General features: G+C 37.6%; 1 protein-coding gene across 1 annotated transcript; it reads left to right on the forward strand.

Moving 5' to 3' along the window:
* Positions 1 to 1,468: 1,468 nt before the first annotated feature.
* Positions 1,469 to 7,357, forward strand: sgf29 (SAGA complex associated factor 29). Its single transcript, XM_049561594.1, has 10 exons — positions 1,469 to 1,592; positions 2,565 to 2,648; positions 2,783 to 2,858; positions 2,951 to 3,023; positions 3,803 to 3,867; positions 3,980 to 4,109; positions 4,519 to 4,665; positions 5,092 to 5,127; positions 5,596 to 5,758; positions 6,602 to 7,357. Exons 2-10 carry the CDS (start codon positions 2,583 to 2,585, stop codon positions 6,716 to 6,718), a joined length of 873 nt encoding a protein of 290 aa, XP_049417551.1. The 5' UTR covers positions 1,469 to 1,592; positions 2,565 to 2,582; the 3' UTR covers positions 6,719 to 7,357.
* The last annotated feature ends 7,721 nt before the right edge of the window (positions 7,358 to 15,078 follow it).

The raw sequence follows: 15,078 nt of genomic DNA on the forward strand, positions 1-15,078 counted from the left end.
TATGCAAAGCTAAGATGTCAGATTTAGTCCAACTTTTGGACCAGTATGGGCCCTAACATTGTCCTACATTGTCCAAAAATATCTAAAGATGCAGAATAATTTAAATATTGTACATTATTGGGCGTCGGTGGCTTAGTGATAGAGCAGGCACCCCATGTACAAGGCTGTTGCCGCAGCAGCCTGGGTTCAAGTCCAGCCTGTGGCCCTTTGTTGCATGTCATTCCCTCTCTCTCCCCCTTTCACACTTAACTGTCCTGTCCATTAAAGGCAAAAAAATGCCCCAAAAAATATCTTTTAAAAAAAATATATATATTGTACATTATAAAATAAAATGATACACATACAGATCACACAGTGAGAAGAAGCTGTTTCTGAGCCTGGATGTTTGAATCTGATCATCATACTGTACAAAATATTAAAACACTGATATGGGGCTTTATGTGTACAGCGGTTTTATTACTGTATCTATATCCTGTATCAATCTGTATATCCTGTTCACCATAGGTTACCATGGTGATTTATCTTGGTAAAAAAGAACCAGCTTTGTAGTACTGAAAACCCAGAATTAAGTTATCTTGCTATCCTCTAATCAATAATTAATTCACAGGATGTCAACAGCGTGTGATGACAACACAGTTTGTACGTGACATCTGGCACAGGCCAAAGTACCATCATCACGTGCTAAACATAGGCTCAAAAACATGCTTCACTCTGGTCTACAAGCTCATCTGTGTGGTTCCAGGAGGACTGTCTGCAGGTTATTCCATGGATATGTACTGTACAGTATATGAGTGGATGTTTTCAGATATCATTTTGCGGCGATGAAAGTATTCAGGTCCTTTACACAAATAAAAGTACAAATTCTACACAGTAAAGCAATTTGAGCATTACTAAGCAAAAGTACTAAGAGCCTGCTTTTATTTTCCTGAACAGAATAAGTCAAAAGTATTGTATCTGCATATTTCATCAATTGTTCCCAATTAAAAAAAAAGTCCTTATAAAATGTCTTAGTGATGGTGACAATTCATCTTTTTATGTAAGACCTACAAGGTTATGGGTAGTCTTACTAAATTAACATCATAAGCATACTGTTACAGTAAAAGTAGCAATGCCAAAGAAATATTTTGTTACATGTAAAAATCCTGCATTCAAAATGCAAAAGTATTGGCGGTGAAATATACCCATTTCAGAATATAACATTACTGGATTCTAATGATTGATTTCAGTCATTGATTTGAGTCAGTGATTTGAGTCAGTAAAAAGAAGCCTACAATATCTCCCTCTGACATGAAATGAAGTATGAGTATAAAGTAGCAGAAACTTGAAATACTCAAGTGAAGTACAAGTAACTCAAAACTTGGTTCAATGTACGTAGGTGCCTTCCACTACTGCTGTTATATTAATCTCCAAAAACATGGTAAGGTAAGATCGCTTACATTTATGTGGAAATTCTGCAGTTCCACACTCTGTCCAGCTGGTGGCAGTGTGTAAAACTAGTTTGCCAACACCGCATTAACACCAAAGAAGAAGAAGTAGAAGCTAATCTGTGTTGCTAGCAAGTCGACAATAAATAAACTGAAAAACGTAATACGGTGAGTAGTGTTACATGTTGTGGATGAATAAGATAAAGTATATCGTTTATATTAAGCTATCAAAGGGGTAATATATAGAACCGATGCTTTCTTGCATGAGAAGAAAGCTTGCAGTTTAGCAACCTGGCTAACATTAGCGAAACACACCGCTTGCTAACTCAGTCAGCGCAATAACGTTAACTTGATTCATTTATTTATCTTACCAAACTTAAAGTTAGCATTTCAGCCAGCTTTACGAAAATAAATGTATGCATTTTTCCCACCGTGTAAACCTAAAATGCCATACGTCTCGCTTTCGCCTCAATACGAACCATTTTTCTCAATCAGAAAAGTTGGCACCGAACTCCATAAAGAAGTCTGTCAATTCAAAGATACCTAGTTATTCAGGAGACATAAAAGTCTAGTATGGCATCAATACAAAGCGGGAGGATCCACTTTTCATTCGGCGTTCATCTAATATACCATTTTGATGGAATGTGTTTTCTGGTCCTATTGACACCTTATGTTCCCATCACAGGCCGTGGCTCGTGCCTTTTAAATCGTCAGGTTTCTCTATAGGGTTCTGTATGTATCAACGCTGTTTGCACAAAAATCTATGCCAAACACTTGAAGGTACAGGTATGTCAGTCGATACCAATATTGCCGAGCTGCTCACAGAGCTACGTTATTTAACACTGACCCCCATTCAGAAATCTGCCAATTCAGAGATACATGGTTATTCAGGAAATAGAACAGCCCAGCTTGACATTAATCAAAAGTGATAGGCTCCACATTTTAATTCGCCTTTCATCCAATGTACAATTTTACTACAATGTTGAAATTTATTACACAATTGTTCTGGTACTAGTAACTGCTTGCAGTATTTTTTTAAACCAAAAGCCACGCAGGAGGCCTTTTAAAATGACAGATCTCTTCATGGAGTTTTGTATGCATCAACACTGTTCTAATAAGACTCTTATGCCTGAATGACAGCACTTTAAAGGTACAGACATGTCAGCAGACACCAAGATTGCCGAGCTGCTCACAGAGCTGCATCAGCTCATCAAACAGACCCAGGTAAGTTGGTGGCATTGGTTAATAGTTATTACTACTGATTATGGGAGTAAATGTTTGCCCTTTTTTTGGATGTACAGTACAATGCTCATGCTCCTTCAAGTTAACCAGATCCAAATAATCTCGTCTGTTTCCAGGAGGAGAGGTCACGCAGTGAACATAATCTGCTCAACATTCAAAAAACACATGAGAGGATGCAGACAGAAAACAAGAGTCAGTTTTCACATTGCAAACTCTTTTTCCACCCCCCCACCCCCTTTGATTTTTCACTCAACGCTTTTTTCTTCTTCTTCTGTCTCCTTCAGCTTCTCCATACTACCGGACAAAGCTTAGAGGACTGTACACCACAGCCAAAGCAGACGCTGAGGCGGAGTGCAGGTGCGTTGTCACTTCCTTTTAAAGCTGCTGAATGGGTTTTGGGTGATGGGGGGAAGATAATTCAGATGAGTGGTTGTCAAACTAATCAGGGGGAATACAGGAACAATAGACGAACAAGAGAGCAAAAACTTCAGTCAAGGCTGTGTCTTTAGGCCATTTTTCGGCAACATATTTTCATTTGCACAGCAATGACTAATGAGAAATATGAATGCCTAGAGACATGTTCTTTTTTATTTAAATATGTTTCAGCTTGACATATTTTGCTTCTATTTTTTACCAACATTATTAACAGTTGATAAAAAAAATTAAATGGGTTTACAAAGGATGGGGGTGACTAGGCAGGAATGTTTTCCTGCTTTTAAGGTTTAAAAAAACTGGTTTAATTTAACTGGCTTAAAGGTTATTTGTTTTTATTACAGGACACACACAGCGATCAGTTAATTAAAAAAAAATACACAGTTTTTCACTTAACCCTGACATCTATTATCAGTCTGGGTTGATGGTCTGTATTTGCAATTCAAATTGTTTTTGATGTATTTTTGCTATACAGGTTTTGCCTTTTAGCTCAAACAAATTATCTTGTAAGGTACCTGATTTTTCCTCCAGCACCCCCATTTAGGTGTAATGTCTGCTTGGACACAAGAACATCAAAATCAAATTTTCAGTTTGTCTTGTAATGTCCAGTTTTCCTTCATGTTAGCCCGAGAGCATTTCTGTCCAGGTGTTAGAGTTGATCCTCACTGTACTCTTTGTTCACTTATTTCTTTTACTCCTCACAGCATTCTGCGTCATGCTCTTGATAAAATAGCGGAGATCAAGTCTTTGTTGGAGGAGAGGAGAATAGGTATGTGTGTGATGAAGAGAGGTACTGATCAAATTCAAACTTTGCTCTTTAAGATCTGCAACAGGATTTTCGTAACTTGTGGTTTTTGTAATTTGAACATGTTTCTTTGCAGCTGCTAAGATGGCGGGAGTTTATAGTGACAGCGACCCTCCCAGAAAAACGATGAGGCGAGGCGTCCTGATGACGCTCCTCCAGCAGTCGGCCATGACGCTCCCCCTGTGGATTGGCAAGCCGGGGGAGAGGTAGCTGCTGCTTGTCCCTGTTTTCTTTACAGCCTGTAGACACACAGTTTCCAGATTATTGAGTTTGCCAGATTGGAGTGCAGTATAACGGACTAAATCAACACAATTATAGCTAGGTATATGATAAATAATGGTCAGAGCCCAATCACATCCCTTTAGCATTTTATCTTTTCTTTTATATTATTTGTCGATGAAAGTGTTGTTTCTTCATTCGCAGCTTTTGAATGACTTCTGGTGACCAAATGTTGAATATTTGTCGAGGCAGAAACTCACTCCACAGCAAAGCTGCTCTGACAGATGGAGCTGTTGCTCTGCACAAACACCAACTAAAGTCATACATGCTAAAATAACTGATGTACAAACAACTTAAGTATTTCTCATCCCTATTCTCTGTATTAATCTCCCTCAGCCCGCCTCCTCTGTGCGGGGCCACCCCAGCCAGCAGCGACTACGTGGCCAAACAGGGCGACAAGGTGGCAGCGAGGGTGAAGGCCGTGGACGGAGACGAGCAGTGGATCCTGGCTGAGGTGGTCAGCTACAACCACTCAACCAACAAGTAAGAGCATCATACAGTTTAAACACGCATATCATATCCAGAGTGTAGTTAAAGTGTCAGTAGTAAAAGTCCACGCTATTAGCTTATCAAGACAAAGTATCAGTACTGAAAAGTATCTAAAGCTGTTAGATAAATGTATTGCAGTAAGCACAATAGTTCCCTATGAGATGTAGTGGAGTAGAAATATAAAGAAGGATAAAAATGAAACACTCAAGTAAAGTACAGGTACCCTCGAGCTTAATTAAATAAATGTAGTAACCTTTCACTATAACCTCCATAACTTTAACCCCACACTGTAAAATATTCCAGATATAAGGGTTTGACCTTCAGGATGTTAAACCACAGCTGGACTGAATGTTTCTGAAACTCGCAGGAAATCTGTTTAATCGATGTCAAACAGAATCTTTTCCTCACCTCTCCCTGCAGGTATGAAGTGGACGACATTGATGAAGAGGGCAAAGAGTGAGTTCTTCTTAATACTTCATTATGAACATCACTGATGTCTTCTGTGTTTTCAACCTCTGAACTTTATCATTGTCTTCTCTTTAGGCATTTTTTTCTGTTTCTTTTTTCACTGTCATATTTTCTTCTTTTTTTTCAATCTTAATTGGTTCCCTAGAGGTTTAATCTGATCATGGGTTTTCCAAGAGTTTTTTATTCTAGCTGAACATGAGAAGGGTTTTACCACAAATTGTGTATTTTTTGAGAGGTGCATCCTCCTGATTGCCAAATGTCACATACATACTTTTCCCGCAATTTAATGAGTACTCATTTAAAATAAAAGACTAGGAAAAAAATGTATTTGCGAGATGGATGTAACAGTAAATTTTAAGTACAGGGAGATGTTCACAAGTAGTCTTTCAAGGAGGATCTCATCAACCAGTTCCAGGCTCCTCCATGTGTCTCAAGTGTGTGTATGTGTGTGTGCAGGAGACACACTCTGAGCAGACGGCGGATCATCCCTCTGCCTCAGTGGAAGGCCAACCCAGAGACAGATCCAGAAGCTCTGTTCAGCAAGGACCAGCTGGTGCTGGCCCTCTACCCCCAGACCACCTGCTTCTACCGGGCCCTCATCCACACTCCACCACACAGGGTGAGACTGTCAGCACTCAGCTCTGCAGTATATTTAGCAAGGGTTCAAAACTCTGCTGTGATCTATGGTGCTAATGTATGATGCCAAAGTTAAGATATCAATGCACTGTGCACTCTGCCAAAAGTTGGGTGAGCTTGTCTATGGAAGTCCATGATAAATGATACTTTACTGGGAGTGATGGACCAGAATCATCACTGCTGCAAAGGTACATTTTTCTTGTCGCTGTAAAGTTGTGAGATCATTGGGTTGTTTTTTTTTTAAAGAGAAGCACAAAAAAAATATTTTTTTGTGCTTTTCATTTCCATTATAAAAATAATGAACGTTTCACAAACCTCTGTATTTCACTGTACTAACACTTAACAAGCCCCAAAGGCAACCAGTCACAACAGGCTGTAAAACATCTGTATTCCCCCTCTCTGAGATGGGTAAACACAGGCCCTGGACATGTCTCCTCCCTCTCATGTCTCTAAATCACATTAATCCCTTTAACACACCTGATAAACCCACCAACCAGGAAACAATGTCACAGTTGTTGCCATTAATTTGTCTGGTCTCCTGACAGTAACACGGCCTCACACTTGTTACAGATCTACAGTCTGCTCAGAATCTAATCCTGGAGTGCAGACGACAGAGTTAAGTCTGTGCACGGAAGAAACTCTGTCACATCCAAAATATAATCCTCTGAATCCTGGTTTTGTTTGTTGGATATCTTCATGTTTGAAGCTTTCAGTCTAAAGCTTCTCCTGACTAAAAATATGCAACTTGAGGAAAATGCTGCCCCAGATTCTTCTCAGGATGTCAGAGCCTACCGCCAAACTAACCTCAGCATGTGTTTGTTTTCAGCCTCAGGACGATTACTCAGTGCTGTTTGAGGACACATCGTACGCAGACGGTTACTCCCCTCCGCTCAATGTGGCTCAGCGATACGTGGTTGCCTGCAAAGAGAACAAGAAGAAGTGACTGACGACTAGATATCAGGGCGCCAAAAGATGAAGATGAAGCCTGTTTGAGAGCATTGTCGTATTTTGAAATTGCATCGATCTCCATTTTTGTATAAAAAGACGTTCAGAAATATCGGTCAAAACTCAAATTAGGCTCTCATGCTTTTGTTTCAAATAATATGGACCAGGTTCTGGTCCATTGATTGATCACTAAAGGTGATAATAAATTCAAAAACCTATGTTGAGGTGAGCTGAGGTGAGAGACACCAGTCAGTCAAGGAAAACCTCTCCTGAACAGACCTTTGTTTTAATACTTATCATCTCTTAGATTAGACTGTCAAAATCACCACCAAGATAAGACTACTACTACTACATACTTTGCAGTGTGGAACTGGGACACAGCAACTGAGTTTGTATTCTAGAAGAGAGCGAGCAGCATCTAGCGGCCAGCAGAGGAACATTTTACTGAAAACACCAGCTGGAGCACCCAGCTGCTGTCTGTGCTGGAGCTGTTTGCTTATTCTGCCTTGAAGGGCCTAAACTGTACATTTTTTACATGTCAAGTGTTGATGATTGTTGTGTGAAACAAAAACTTTGAGACCAAAATGTTTTGATGCTTCTTGTGTTTTTTCTTCAGGCACACAACACATTTAAAGTTAACCTTCATCCCTGGAATCAGCGACGTCAGGACATTTACTTAAGAACTAGCACAAATTTGAAGTACTTATACTTTGTGTTTTCATGTAATCTTATACTTCACTACATCTTAGAGGGAAATATTGTACTTTTCACTCTACCGTATTGGTCACTTTCACTACAAATTAAGATTTTTGCACACATAACAGAGTTCATAAAATATGATGTTTTGTAGTGATTTATACCCAACAGTTTATACAAGTACACCTGAAACAATTAGTCCATCAATCGATCAACAGAAAGTTATTTGGAAGGTTTTGATGATTTTCTCTATTTTTACAAACCAAACAAGCTTAATGGAGAAAATAATCAGCAGATTAATCCATAATGAAAATAATTATTTGTTAGCTCAGTCAGCTCCACCTCAACCGACTACAACGGTAAAATTCTGCTTTTACATCAATTTATGAGTCATGATAATCTATGATAACATTAGTTATCATATTTAACTATAGCAGTCACAGGGGACATTTTCTACTTCATTTCCATGATTATACTTAAAATACCTTTACCTTAGTAGCAAGTGTTGACCATGCACAAAATCTGTTACATTTCACCCTTAGATAAAAGTACTTAAATAAGGTGCCAAAAGTAAAAGTACTCATCATACAGAATGCTCCATTTTAGAATTATATATACTATATTACTGGATCATAATTTATACAATAATGTGTTCATCACATTATTGTTACAGCTGGTAAAGATGGAGCTCATTTTAATGCATTTATATGCTACCGGGAAGTTTATAATAATTACGTCATCATTACACGTTCATTTTGAGGGTGTTTTTTTTTCAATAATCCAAATCTGCAGAGTAACTAAAATTATCACATAAATGTAGTTCAGTAAAATGTACAATTTGTGTCTCTAATGTTGACGAGTAATATTATAAAGTCGCAGAAAATGAAATACTCACATAAAGTACAAGTACTTTAACATTGTACATACGCTACATTAAGTACTTGAGTAAATGTACTTTGTTACTTTGCACCACTGGTGCTGATAAATATACTCTCTTAAACTTACCTGTCATTGAAAGCTATCTGCTTTTCATTAACAAGTCCTCCATTATTGGGAATCAGATCAGATCAGTCACTGCTTTTGGTAGAACTTACATTCCTACATGGCAAATAGTTACTAGTAGGTGTAGTAGAGTAATAGAAAACCAACAGAACATTCATGATATGCATGCTGCATTTGCGCGTGTGGAAATAAAAGCTATTATAAGGATTTGGGGTTTTACTCACATTTTTACACTATTATTCTGAACACACTGCATAAGCATAATTTAACCCCACACATGGTCCATATTTGGAATAATAAAGGTATATATATTAAGAGAAAATCTTCATATTACAAAGACCTGGCAGAGAGGGGTATCTGGTCATTCATTCATTTATCAGATAATCATGGAAACATTTTAATATATAATACTTTAGTGGGAAAATACAATCTTCTTTGTACTGACAGGCTAACACCTAATAAAGGCAATTCCACAAGCAATGATTCAGTTAATTAGAGACATGCTGAATTATTATGCATTCTACAAGAGCCTTCATTAGTTATGGATGGATGTAGTTTTTTGTAGATAAAAAAAAATGCAATAATAAATTAAAAGGAATGTTCTTACTTCAATTTGTTTCCCCATCACCTTTGAAGTGAAGACATATCTTCCAAGGAAACAGCAGTAATTTGACAATTCAAATAAGAACCAGATACCTCTCTTTTCCAATTCCACCCAAGGCTTAGAAAGCTCACTTTAAAATTAAAGCTGCAAGCAGCGATGTACAGGCCCTCGCACTTCACGTACGATTGACTGTGACATGGTTGGTGGGTCTGCACATGGACTTTTTCAAATGTAGTTGTTGTTGGACGTTGCATATAGTGGTGCAGTTATTTGGAGGTAGTCAACAGCCACAGAGTAACAGACACACTTGGCAAATAAATGCATGTTGTTTTGATGTTGGTGAGACCATGTGACTGAGTCTTTAAGTTATGAGTACTATTCATCACAAAAGAGGGCTGGCATGGTGGGCAAATAGAACCTTTTTATAAAACCTACACACAGCCAAATATTTGAAAAAAAGAAACGTTTTATTGACATGTTAAAAAGTTTACACAAGTTGTTTAAAAAAAGAGTAATAGCAATTATTTGTATATTGTCAAATAAACAATGTGCATAAATGTAGTTTTGTACTTTTGTAGTTCTTCAGGGTGAGCTTTTAGATTGTAGTTCTTTTGGTGGGTCTTGTTCATCTGCAACAAACAAGAAAACCAAAACAGTCATGTCAAGTAGTATACTTCAAGTACACGCACATGTAAAGATGGGTTCTTAAATGTAGCACACTAAGAGAGATATAACTTACCGTTTGACAACACCAAAGGATGCATTTCAGTCTCAGTTGGTTCATCTATTGTCAGCATGTCTTCATCAGTGACATCTGCAAAACACAATATTCATGATGTATACATGATAGTCATGGTTTTCTCCACACAAACCTTCCAAACATTAATATTGATATTTACATATCAACTCTACTTACCGTTTGTAACAGTGTTTGTCTGGTGCCTTGTGTCGTGTAATTTTCTTCTCAGTTCTGACTCTTGAGCCTTTAGTTTGGACAACTCCTGACGCAACATGGTGTTTTCCTCTTGGAAAGCCCTGGTCTCCTGCAGTAGGCGCGCCATCATGTTAAGTGCCCTGTCTGCAGTGTCCACACACATTTGGTAGAGCTCCTGGCGCGTTACTTCTGTGTCCAAGCAGGAATACTGGAATATACAGAACACACAAGCTTTTATAAGATATAGTCACAACAATAATGACATACAAATACACAAATTACATGACAACACTCACTAAATTTATCAGCAAGTACTTAGACAGAGCAGTTGGAAGTCACGACGCAAGTCCATAAATTCAGGGTCGTCTATGGTGCCAAATTTAGCCTGGGACCTACAACCCATTTTCTGTAGGAAAACACAACACATTTTGAAGTCATTATATATCACAATGTACTATCAACACAAAAGCAGTATGTGGTACATATATGAACAGGTGCTTTAACCCAGGGATACACTTAATGCTGTAAGGCACACTGTTGTAATATTACAACCATCTTTTGTAGTTTTTCTCTGTTTGTGGTTGTAGTATTTGAAACTTCTGTTTCTGTGGCAGAAACTGATTCTGTTTGTAGAAAAGTCAGTAGAAAAAAATACATGTAACTGATTTTGGGCTTTTTTGGGGCTTTGTTTGTTGTTCAAATGGTTGCCTGTTACATTTCTTAGAAACAGGTTCTGGCTGTTTTGAATGTTTAGGGGGATGGCTGGTGCATTGTTTGGGGACAGGTGTGAATGGTCATGAACTAGGGATGTAAATGTTCTGTGGGGATGCACTTACTCATTTAGGTATGGTTAGTAGCGAGCATGATAGGCTAGTGAGGCAGGACTGTGTGAATCTAGTTGAATGTATAAATGATTTAGGATCAATTTGTACTATATTATTTAGTTTGGAAATACTTAGCTCTCAATCATGAACACTTGGCCATCCATCATCTCTTCCATCAGGTTATGTCATATAATAGTTTTGTATTATTAGTACATATATCTATTTATTATTATCTGTTTTTATACATTTTGAATGCCACAAACAAAGACAGGTCTTCTATACTATGTGCAGGATGTGATTGTTGCAATGTGGAGAGAGTGATTTTGAAATGGGATCAGACGACAGTAATGCGAGTGATGAAGAGTCAGATAAAGATGCCAGTGAAGTGGATGGTAAAAACCAACAACTGATCTTCCCAGCCAGTGATTATCAGCGAGTCTCAACCAAACAAACACACCATGCTTGTGACAAGGTTATCGGTTGCTGAGAAATTGCACATTTTCCAGAGAAGACGCAGAGAGGAAGCTGCAATAATGGATAAACCAACACGCTATGCAGCAAAGTCATCTTTACTTTACAGGGGAAAAGAGGTGTTTTTACGACTATCATTGTAAGTGGACATGGGTGAAGTTGGGACGGAGATTAAATTTTGTAAATACAATTTTATTCTGTTTTTGTTTTTTAATTTATAAATGACTATTCATAAAAAAAATAATGCTGTTGTTTGATTATTATTCATGGTATATACTGTTTTGAGGCTAAATTAGAAGTCTACCCTGCAAATTAACCTTTAGGTGTTCTGTAAATTAGTTCAGAGAATGTGAGTAACAATACAGAAATGCATTTTTTCAACATTTCCCTAAACTTTACTAAAATGTAAGGAACTTGAAAATTCTTTAATTTCTGCATCAGTGGCCTTTTACAATAACATCTGAAAGGTAAAAAAAAATCTTTTTTTTTTTTCTATATTTGGGCTTTCCAAGGTTCAACAAGCTTAAGGGTACTCACCTTTGTTTTCTGAAGGAGATGTAATGAGTCACAAGTCGATTTCCTCAGGGGAATCCCAGCTGCAATGAATATACGACGTCCAACACACACCTTCTTAAACTCACTTCTTTGGGTGTGGCCAACACCAAAAAGGGCGTGCACAAAAATGCTTGACCAGTCACAGGACAGCTCTTGCATCTAACCCTTATCTACAGTAAAATACAAAGCAATTACTAAGTCAGTGTTTACTGTATTGACTCTAATGGCAGATAAATGTATTTGGGTGCTAGTGCACAGGATTGGGAACAATTATACATTGGGATTATATTATAGCAAAATTTAAAATATTTACCTTAATACGTTTATAGTACACTCAACAAAGACATACACTTTAATTGTCAGATGTTGATATGAATTGACTGTTAAAACCATGTGCAAACATATATAGCTGTACCACTAATAACAATGCACATTCACTTATGAACTTGATTACTGAAGGAAACATATCATAAAATTTCACAGCACATAATCACTGTCATTATTTATGTCCCATAATTAATGAATACATGAGCTCTTACATGTAGACTTATGTAATAAATCAATCCCATTAGATTTACAACAAGTAATTTAGTACTCTTGCTCAGTATATTTGTACAACCCTCAACACAAGGACTCTATAATCCTTACACATACAGTAAGTGCACTGCAATATGTAGAATATATTTACAATAGGATATAACACATGGGAATTTTTGACTCTGCTCTTGGTGGTAAAATGTAATCAAAGACATTACTTCACCACATAAAGCATGTTGCTGAGAGATGATAGTAAAGATGTGTTGCAGCATTCAGGTTGTATATGGCATAAGCAGTGTGAAAGTTATTGTTGAGGTAGAAAAATATCCAATTTGGTTGGACACCACATATCCTTTTTACAAGGATACCAACAGAAAGGAGAAGATGAGTATTCAATTGCAGGAGTGAATGGCAATTTCAACCTTCAAGTGAACTATCATTTCAGGTAGTTTGTATTGAGTTTGAATGACATGGTCTAGTGCTTGTAAAAGAATCAGGTCATTTACCTCAACTACCATTTAGAGGAGTCATCATTATCTGGCTTCACACTGAACAATAACTGCATTTTTTTGTTCAGTATTAAATATAGTGATAATAACACGTAATTAAATTAGTAATAAAACTGTTATTATGATATATGTTTTAGCCAGGCTGTGTAATCTTAGACATTCATCATGATATGATTAATCATTACATATCTATGTCTGAAATAAAAGATGATGATTCACAGCTGGTGTGTTGATGTTCTTTAACTAATGTTATTCAATTTCTTTTTATCGTTTTGTTGGGCTAGGATTGGAGCAGAATTTGGAGATTGCACCCACACTGTCAGAACAATTGTATTTAACAACCAAAGGGTTCATGTGCAGTGTGGATTGCTTACAAAGCTCTGTAACAGTAAAAATCACATAAAAGTAATATTTTTATGACTCATAATTTATTGGGCTTAAAAAAAAACAAAAAACAGAATGAATACTTTGGGGCAGACCCAGGACACGCTGGCTTAGCCTGGATTAGTGGAAGAAGACGAGTGCCCAGTGTTCATGTACAGTGGTCCTCAAAAAAGGAGTTCATTTCCTCAGAAAAGCAGAGACAGACACTACACTTCCTGCAGAGTGTATTGGAGTAGCCTTTATTGCAGTGTCTGTAGCTTCTCGTCTACTGGGAAATGTGTCATCATGTCTTTGTGCACATCCACTGGTGGTATACATGACCTATTAAGAAAAGTCACAGGTCTCTGTGGTGTTACTGTAATGGATGTCAAAGGGTTTTGTGATATCACTGGTGATACAGGGCTCCCACTGCCTACAGATGGTCATCTTCTCCTTGGTGTGGTGACAGTTGATTTTGTCTGAATATGATCAGGAAAAGATCAATAACAATGTCAAACATACATTAACAACTGTGTAATCAGTGAAATATTACTTAAAGTAAACAAAAGACATGGATTCTCACCAGGATGAGAGAAGATGCTAGCCCTATGCTAACCCTCTCCTGTTCACGTGTCTTTCTTGGGAATATTGCAAGCTTTGCAGTCTTGCTTGTTGAAGAGCATGGTGTTGATCATTTCAAGGATGATGGTGAATGAAGGTGCCAGGAGGTGTCAGAAGGTGCCAGTGGTGCAATTTCATTGGGAGTTTGTATTTTGCAGTAAATTAGCCCAACAAATCCACAGCAGACATGTATTTATTGTAGGTACCCATAATGTAAGGCCCCTGTAGGATTTGGTACAAATAAATCCTAACTATGTGATACAATCCACTTCAGCACACAATACTGACTGTCTTGCATAATGTACTGTCTTTGCATAGTAAAAGGATCCCCCAGACCACTTACACCCCCAAAGTCAAGATCATTCACACTTGTCCCTACACTCATTCACTGTCTGGCTTTACATATCTGAGCATAAAAAGAAAGCACAGAAAACCAGTTGTGTCTGTATTGTTACGGATTAAATACAGTCACAGTTTCAAGTACTGCTACTGAAAGGGCTTGAAATACCACCAATCCATCCATTGACGTCACACAATACTGTCTGGCTAGCCTAATGTACTGTCTTTACATACAAAAAGGAATGTCCAGACCACTTACACCCCCACAGTCAAGAACATGCACTGCTGTCCCCACACCCATATACAGTAGTTATCCCACACAACCTGTGTCTGGCTTTAGATATTTGAGGGTACAAACAATGCGCAGAAAAACAGTTGTGTATGAATTGTTACTGATTAAATACAGCCACAGTTTCAGATACTCCTACTGAAAGGGCTTGAAGTACCACAACAAGAATAGTTTATTCATCCAGAATTTTTCCTATCTGGTCTAAACAGATGAAACACATTTAGAAATTGTAAATCATCAAGACATCTGATGCAAATGTGATAGATAGGTGCCATACAATGAGGTGGAATTCTCCTCAGGTTGTTTACTTTCACAGTGAAAGGTCTATCAATGGAGAGAACTAGCAGCTCCTTCTTTTAACTTTATTTAATAGTGTGTTCTGTGATTGTATTGGAAGGATTCTCAAAACAAACAAAGAAAATAGTAAAGCTTTCTTTCCTAAAGCAACCAATCAGACACACACGTATGGGAAAAACATATTTACAGCAGGGCTATTTACAAATTCATATATACAATGTCCCAAATCAGTCGATGCTTTGATTACACCATCCTATCCTACCAAGTCACATGGCCCTCAGTAAAGTTGAAAAAGTCACAGAAGATCAACAAGTTGA

The sequence above is a fragment of the Epinephelus fuscoguttatus genome, linkage group LG19 (assembly GCF_011397635.1).
Source record: "Epinephelus fuscoguttatus linkage group LG19, E.fuscoguttatus.final_Chr_v1".
Lineage (NCBI taxonomy): Eukaryota > Metazoa > Chordata > Actinopteri > Perciformes > Serranidae > Epinephelus > Epinephelus fuscoguttatus.